Source organism: Prunus persica, chromosome G8 (genome assembly GCF_000346465.2).
Source record: "Prunus persica cultivar Lovell chromosome G8, Prunus_persica_NCBIv2, whole genome shotgun sequence".
Lineage (NCBI taxonomy): Eukaryota > Viridiplantae > Streptophyta > Magnoliopsida > Rosales > Rosaceae > Prunus > Prunus persica.
In genome coordinates, this window is record NC_034016.1 from 2,701,159 (window position 1) to 2,710,115 (window position 8,957).

Sequence of the window (8,957 nt, forward strand, 5' to 3'; positions counted from 1 at the left end):
GAATTCATACACAAGTTTGAGTTCGATCGCTTTTCTTGGGGATTGTAGTGCCACTTCAACAAGAAGTTGATCATTGTATCCTGGGAGACGTTTGCCAAGCACCTGAGAGGAGGCAATTTCATCTTAAGAAGATAGAACCAAATTCTAGACTCGATCATTTGTATAGTATTATTAACATTTACCTTGTCATTATTTTATTATATTTATTTTAAATTTATAATGAAGTTTTATTTTCGAAATTCTGTAAATATAAAAATTATCTTTATTTTTACCAACACTCATTCCGGAGCATATCCTTCTCAAAATCAATTGATAATTCAACTGAGTTTAGCAGTGCTCGATCGATTATCTGATATAGTCGTGTCCCGTTATGAAGATGAAGGAAAGGAGAGACCATTGATTCTTCGGAACATGGCACCGAGATGGCATGAACAGTTGCAATGTTGGTGCCTTAACTTCGTGGAAGGGTAACAATTGCTTCTGTCAAGAACTTTAAGTTGATAGCAGCTACACAGTCAGTTGCTGGTGCACTGACACCCTCGCAACCACCGCAGCCAACCCAATCTGACCATGACAAGATCATCCTTCAGTTTGGGAAGTTATTAAGGGTTTAGTAAATATTTTTTGGAATAATCAAATTAATTGAAATCATATCTAAACTTTAATTCGGAGCTGGGAGAGTGACGAACCATAAACAAAAAAAAACAAAAAAAAAAAAACAAAAAAACTTTAAGCATGATACAAATAGAGGAAAAATCACATAAAAAAGCATGATACAAATAAAGGTAAAATCACATAAAAAAACATGATACATACGGTTTAGCATACGCTTTATTTTGAAGATGTAACTTCTTCTGGAACACACATAAAAGGAGGGGAAAAAAAAAAAACACACAAACACACAAAGGAAGAAGAGGGAACTTTAACTGAGAGCTATAGCAACACCCTTATTCTGACATTTTGAGCTACAACATAGAGCTCACAAATCATCACTCATTACCAGATACTCTATCAGCTTCCTTTTTCCTTTTAATGGGAAGTATCAGCGTCCATTTCCTTGGAAGTGAAGTTGATTTATAGTCTCCCCAGTTTTTTTTGAAATGTATTTCACACATTGGAGAGTTTTTTTTGAAATGTATTTCACACATTGGAGAAATCCGCCATACAAAGGAAATTGCGAGAGCCCAAACACAGAGACAGGAAGAAGGGCAACCACATAAATGAGGGACGTTGTCCACATCTTTTGATGATGAATCAAGAGCACAACAGCAGCAGTGAAGGTGAGCATGGTGGCTACCAACGAGAAGAAGAGAAGCGCGAATCCTAAATGCAGCCTGAAGGGAAGAGAACGGTGAAAGTTTTTGTACTCAAACGGGGACGTCAGGATAGAGAGAAACGTGCACAAAGAAGTCAATGATAAGATGAGCGAGATAATGTCCGAAACGGCGAATGTGACAAAGAAAATAGAATGCCTGAGAACAGGAACCCCGTAGTTATCAGTACCCCCGGGAGCCGTAAAGGCAGCTGCATAGGCCACTGTAGCCACCAAAGCTGCCACGGTCGAGCACGACTGAGCTGTCTCTTTTATCCATGTTTTTGCCGAATTAAGAAGATCTGCATGCCCTTTCTCGAAGAGCTTCTGCGCTGTCAGGCCCTGATTGTTCTGGTGCATGGCGTAATGACATGGCATTATCTTTTCCACACGCTGGCCACAAATGGAAAAATTATTGAGGATGATGAACCATTTTGATGAAGTAAACAATAGATTTATAACTAGTTTCATTTCATATTTAATATATAACTATTAACTAGCTCTCAGTCCAGTGATATACTTCTGTTTGCAATGTTTGAAGATAATTATTAAATATTATTAAAAAATTAGGGAATTAGGCGTGTATATATAAAGTCACTCACCGCCATCCAACGCAATTCTTTTTGCAATTGAAATGCAGGACCAATTGAGCCTTGAGCGTCTACAGGGTAAGAAATCACATATGCAGCGTGGTGCAATATGGTGTCCCCATTAATATCAATCCTGTCAGCCAACCTTGACGTTATCGATTTGTCCTTTTGTACCATGTGAAGGATGGCCTTCCGGCGATACTTAATGGCCATGTGCAAAATGTTTTGTTGAGTTGCAGGATCCAACATTTCCACCGCTTGAGGGTCAGAATCCAAAATTTTTTTCACAATTTTTGATATTCCCGTGCATGTTGCTATAAGCAACGGGGCATGCTTAAGGGTAGATTCAGAGGTTTTTTGTGGAGAATCATCCGATTTCTTGGGACATACCAGAGTAAATGTGTTGAAATTGGGTGTTGCATTTGCCGACCATGAATAGTCCTCCTTCACCAGCGAACGAGTGAGTTTCGATAGAAATTTTTGATTTTTGATTTCATTGAATATATCACGGATTGGTCGCCATCCTAGTAAGTTATGATCATTATATATATGCATCCATAATAATATTCATGAGAGATATTATGAAGAGAAGGAGAAAAGTAATAAAGCTGTAAGAGCATGCATCCACATGCATGAAAATGAACCTTCAATTGTACAAAATTAGTCTTAGATTGTCATTCTTGGGTAAGGCCTAATTAAAAACCGGGCTGTTAGATTGGTTTTATTTTATTTTTAGTTCTCTAACTCATTATATCGATACTAAGTTATGAACATCTTTGGATGTATATTAGAGTATGTATGATATCATAATTTACTATTAGAACTACATGGCCGTATCCTATGGTGTGATAGGCTTCACCAAAAGTCAAAATGAACCATAACTAGAACTAGCCCTAATACAAAAATATAATGACAGCTATAGTCAAAAGGAGCAAAATTAAAGTCTAACCTCACACCAGGTTTAAGGAAAATGTTTCTTAACTAATAATGGCTTACCAACATTTCATATTATGGAAAAATAACTTCTTTTTTCTAAGAAAATAAGTAGTTTTAAAGATTTTATTGCAGGGATGGCATTCTATATATATATAACTTTGAAAGTTTGATTAGTTACTTGTAATATTCTGTGAACAACCAGACTGGGAAGGCTGATTGATCGTGCTCTCCAAGTGCTCAGTAGAAGGGTAAATCCCTGAACAATAAAGAGCGCACAAAGATCAGCATTATCACATCAGAAAGCCTTGCATAAATAAAGCTTGGCTTGCACTTCATTCTGAGAGTGGAAATAGCAATGCCAAGGCTAACATGCATGCGCTGTAGCCCTAGGTAATAGATGGTTGTTCCTAAATTGAATTTGTGAGTTTATATCTAATTCTAGTAGTAGCAGTAGCGTAGATATAGTACATTTATAAATGAGCATCTTCCATATGCTTTTGCGAAATTTGGCTTCGAAGGCATATGGCATTTGGGCTAGCAATTGAAGACATGTGAGTCCATTTCTTTCCTTTCTATTCGCAAGATTTGGGTACCTTTTTAGTAACCAAAAAGCAGTCTCTGCATTGAAGGAAAACCGTGTTAGTAATAATAAAGTCAAATAAAAAAAATATTAGATTAATGTTTATTTGGCAAAGATTATATATTTCAACCACACATTCAGAAAAGAATTAATCTTAATTCACAGCTATATTTCATAGATAATTAACATATATAACTAATAATGCAATTGTCTGAGGGGAGAGAGAGAGAGTGACCAAAATGTTGGCTAATGACTGCGATCTGAAGAATGGACATGTTATCATGTTTTCTGTTGAAGTGGTACTCCATAGCCTTCTCCTGCTGCTGCTTCTTTATATCCTGCTGCTGCTGCTGCTCTATATCCTGCTGCTGCTGCTGCTCTATATCCTGCTGCTGCTGCTCTATATGCAGCCGCTGCTGCTCTATATCCTGCTGCTGGTGCTCTATATCCTGCTGCTGCTGCCGCTTCACTTCTTTTTTCAAATATTTGACCAACTTTGTGTGACCGAAAGCAGCAGCCCTGTAGAGTGGGGTCTCTCCTAATCTGTTCTGAATCCTTAGGATACTTATATGGCTATCATCCTTGACTTTGTTCTTCTCGCTCATCAAGATCTTTTTTGCTGCCTCCGGATTTCCGGACACAGCCACCTCATGCAGAATGGTATTGCCATAGTTGTTCCCGACTTTAAACGCATAAAGTTCATCCTCAGGGTCTTCTATTAGATCAATCAAAAACTCAAGCACGTCGCTGCGTCCGGCAACGGCTACGACATGTAGTACAGTGTCGTTGTTCGTTGTCAATTGCTGAACTACTTCAGCTGGGTGATTCTTGTAGAATTCTTTTAGGGGTTCCCATTTGCCGTGCATGACCCATTTATATGGCTCTTGGATCTGACGCAGTGCCTTTCCTATATCCTCCATCTCCTCCATCTCCTCCGTATCCTCCATCTCCAGCTATATTATTTTTCGACTCAATTCGTTGCTTTCTTTATATAACCGCGCGCTCTCCACTACTCTATATATGGCGAGTAATATTTGATATCCCCAATATCAACCTTGCTTTTTTTATTTATTTATTTTTTTTCTTTCCTTTAGCATCACATACGTTGCTTAATCAAGTAAATAATAATAAGTAACAAAGTAACACGTATACCAGCCCATAGTTGTAAAATTTAAAAAAGAAAAAGTAATAAAGCAAAAGTAGAATAACAAATTAAAAAAGCATCAAATAAATTAAACTTGTTATAAGACCAGCCAACAACACATGAATCGTTTGGTACGACTTAAGCATAAGCAAAAGTAATAAAGCGAAAATGGAATAACAAGTTAAAAGAAGCATCAAATAAATGAAACTTGTTATATGGATCAGCCAATAACACAGGTTTCACATTTTGGTACGACTTAGGCATAAATATAGATAGAAGAGAGCTTCTCTATTACAGAACAATAATGCTACAGACATCAACTTCTTAATACCAATATATATTGCACGCAAGTTATGTCATCTCTCATGGTAACCCTGTCATCTGCCACATCATCTTTTTCTTAATTGCTTATTTTGTTTGGAAAAAGAAAAGAAAATCACCAAGAAAACAGTAGAAGAGATGACCCAGCAAGTTTAGATCCAATTGTTGAACAGTTTAGATCCAATTGTTGAACCCATGCCAGAAAAATAGTTGTACTTTTACTGTCTGTTTCCTTCAAAATTTTCGTCTATTATTTTCGATATCTGATACTTTTCCATGCATGAACCACTAATCTACCCCTACCTTGTGCTTCAATACCTGCCAGCGTCAGTCTGCGCATGTTGTTTTTGTGATATGCTTCCATTCCTTTCATATTTATACACATTTAGACTTGTGTGAAGATATAGGTTATTCTTATTATAGAAAATTTGGCATAAGTGCAATTCTAATGAGAGGGTTGGGTGCAATCCATGCAAAAGTTATTGTTGATCCTTTTTTTTTTTTTTTTTAAAATTTTACTTTTGCGCCACCTAAGATTACATGCCTTTTTTTATTTATTGATGTTTACATTTTGTTTTAGGGATTTTTGTAGACTTGTCACATGAACATATACATCAGTTTCAATTTATCACCTAAAGAATTATGCTCCTAAAACAAAAGAGTATCTCCAACAGTCTCTTCAACAACTTTGGAATTCTAAAAGAGGAATGCTAGTAACTTTCTCCCTAACCTTCTCCTTTAGATCTTCTCCATTTTTTGTTTGACATGTGTCATTATTCTTGCACTTAAAACAATGTTATTAATATATTATACAAGCTAACTTTTGCTTTCCAAGTTTACCCTTATTTAATGTATTCAATTTATCCAAAAAATTTCACAACTTTCTTACCATCTTATTAATTTTCTTCTAACGTCAATTATTTTTTTAAAAGAAAATATCTGCTTTTAAGAGGAAATGTCCCTTTATTTTTTTCTTTTTTTTAACAAAAAGGGTTTAGATAGGGAAAAAAAAATCCTTTGTGTTTTTTTAAAAAACTGGACATTTCCTCTTTTTTGAAAAAAGCAGACATTTTCTTTAAAAAAATAATTGACTTTTAAAAAAATAATAATAATATGGTAAGAAAGTTATGAAATTTTTTTAGATAAATTGAATACATTTAATAAGGGTAAACTTGGAAAGAAAAAGTTAACTTGTATAATATATTAATGACATGGTTTTAAGTGTAGGAGAATGACACATGTCAAGTAAAAAATGGAGAAGGTCCAAAGGAGAAGGTTAAAGAAAAGGTTGCTAGCATTCCCTATATCACCAATATCCTTGGATTTTTTTTTCAAGAAGAGAAGGGAATTGATGTGTAAAGAAACAATTAATATGCATCTTAAAATTCTTTAAAATAATATCATTTACAAAAGAAATACTTCTTGTAGGAGTGCTTACTGCAAAACCAAGGCTAAGAATGTAAAGTCACCATAACGAATCCCCATTACCCCATATTATTATCCATGGCCAATGGACAGCAGATGCCAATGGCCAATATAAGATAATCTTATATTCTTCATGTCATGATGAGATCTGGTTTTTAAATTCATTAAAACGATCCCTTGTGGAGGTAAAATTGGCCCAAAACAAATTCCCAAAGCTAAGATCAATGTTGGACAGGTTGGGGGTTATACTTGTTCAATGGAGCTAAATTTCGGATATGTTTTAGTCGATACCCATTGGAACAAGTATTTTGTAGAACTTTACCACATTCGAGAACCGGAACATGGTGATCAATGGTTAAGAAGTTGACCTATGAAAATGAGCAAAACTAGATTTTATATTCAAAAATGCACTTTTAGGTCCCATATATTCAGTAATACACTTTTATATTGAAAAGCCTTATTTGCTATTTGAATAATTTTTGCTCTAACAGACTCTTCAATTCAATTAATGCAATATTATGAAGAAAAAAAAAATTGAAAACATGTGGATATGTCTATGTATTTTTTTATATGAAAAGAACAAATCCATGCTTTTAACATTTTCAAGGTAGGTTTTGTTTTTCCAAAGTAAAAATAAATGTTTGAAGAGCCAAACTCAACTTACCAATCCTGAAGAGAGAGAAAGAGGCTGCAGCTTTGATGACTAAGGTTGAAGAAGTTGTTGGAGAGAGATTTTCTGATGTGGTTCACCTATTTTAGAATAGGGAATGCTAGCAACCTTTTCTTTAACCTTCTCCTTTGGACCTTCTCCATTTTTTACTTGACATGTGTCATTCTCCTACACTTAAAACCATGTCATTAATATATTATACAAGTTAACTTTTTCTTTCCAAGTTTACCCTTATTAAATGTATTCAATTTATCTAAAAAAATTTCATAACTTTCTTACCATATTATTATTATTTTTTTAAAAGTCAATTATTTTTTTAAAGAAAATGTCTGCTTTTTTCAAAAAAGAGGAAATGTCCAGTTTTTTAAAAAAACACAAAGGATTTTTTTTTTTCCTTATCTAAACCCTTTTTGTTAAAAAAAAGAAAAAAAGAAAGGGACATTTCCTCTTAAAAGCAGATATTTTCTTTTAAAAAAATAATTGACGTTAGAAGAAAATTAATAAGATGGTAAGAAAGTTGTGAAATTTTTTGGATAAATTGAATACATTAAATAAGGGTAAACTTGGAAAGCAAAAGTTAGCTTGTATAATATATTAATGACATTGTTTTAAGTGCAAGAAGAATGACACATGTCAAACAAAAAAGGGAGAAGATCTAAAGGAGAAGGTTAGGGAGAAAGTTACTAGCATTCCTCTTATTAAAATTAGGGAATTAGGCGTCTATAGAAATAAAACTCACTCACCGCCATCCAACGCAATTCTTCCTGCAATTGAAATGCAGGACCACTTACCCGTTGAGCATCTACAGGAGTAAAAACCTGTATCTGCAGCGTGGTGCAATATGGTGTTCCCATATCTATCAATCCTGTTAGCCAATCTTGACGTTGTCAATTTTCTCTTTGCCAAAATGTTAAAGATGGCCAACCGACGATGCTTAATGGCCATGTGCAGAATGTTTTGTTCGTTGTCAATATCGTGCGCATCCACGGATTGAGGGTGAGCCTGTAGACAAAGAAATTTTGGTGCAATAAATTCCATTGGAGAAGAAAATAATTAGGGTTCGATGGATTAAATCGTGGGCCCCGTAATTCGCCCATGTGGCGTGTCACTCATCAAAATCGGATTATTTGTCAAAAATGACACATGGCGACATCCGACGGAGTGCATCAAACGGTTCAAGATGAAGACAAAATTAAAGGAAAGAATCTTCTATGATTGACTTTGATTTAAATCAAATATTAATCAGCTTAATCAATTGAAGATAATCTGGTTAAATTGCCAGATTATGTTTAAATAGGGAAAGTTATTTAGGTCAAGCATCCGACAAGAGCCTATAAATAAGAGCTCTCAAGACGAAAGAAGGAGGGGAGAAAAAACCTAGCACTCATAAGAAACAGAAAACTCTCTGCATTCTTCACCTTACTTTGGAAGAGCCACCAAGCACAACAAATACGTGCCAGTTCCTTCACCATAGAAAAATCCCAAACACTAAACAAGTTTCGTGCTACCCGTTTGATCAAGATCAAGTCTCTACGACCTTTGTATCAAACGCATATTTTCTTTAAACACTTTGGAGATCGAATCAGAGGATTCAATACAGAGATTGTAACCCTAAATTTCATTAATACGATATTATTTTGTACACGTGTTCTTGTCTCATTTGTCGCAGGAAATTCGTGTTTACAAATTTGGCACGCCCAGTGGGACAATCTTTGCCTCTCATCTCTTTCTCCAGTTCCAAAATCAATCAACACAGCAAAAACGATGGCTTCCAAGAAGATTCAATCCGTTCCCGCGACGAGAGGCAAAAGCGTGAGCGTCTCCCTCTCAAGGGGAGATTCTGCTGGGGTCGTCACCCGGAGCAAGGCCAAGGCGATATCCGCAACTCAACATGTTACTTCTATACCGACTCAAGCCAAGGCGAAAGATGTTCACCGAAGGCGCGAACCGATTATCAATTTGGCCTCATTGGGGCAAAA

General features: G+C 35.5%; 1 protein-coding gene across 1 annotated transcript; it reads right to left on the minus strand.

Annotated features, from left to right (window-relative positions):
• On the minus strand, positions 342 to 4,527 carry LOC18766458. Its single transcript, XM_020570224.1, has 6 exons — positions 3,814 to 4,527; positions 3,654 to 3,768; positions 3,307 to 3,456; positions 3,017 to 3,094; positions 1,915 to 2,426; positions 342 to 1,705 (listed from the first exon to the last, which is right to left on the minus strand). The coding sequence occupies exons 1-6, from the start codon at positions 4,363 to 4,365 to the stop codon at positions 1,043 to 1,045; spliced, it is 2,070 nt and encodes a 689-aa protein (XP_020425813.1). The 5' UTR covers positions 4,366 to 4,527; the 3' UTR covers positions 342 to 1,042.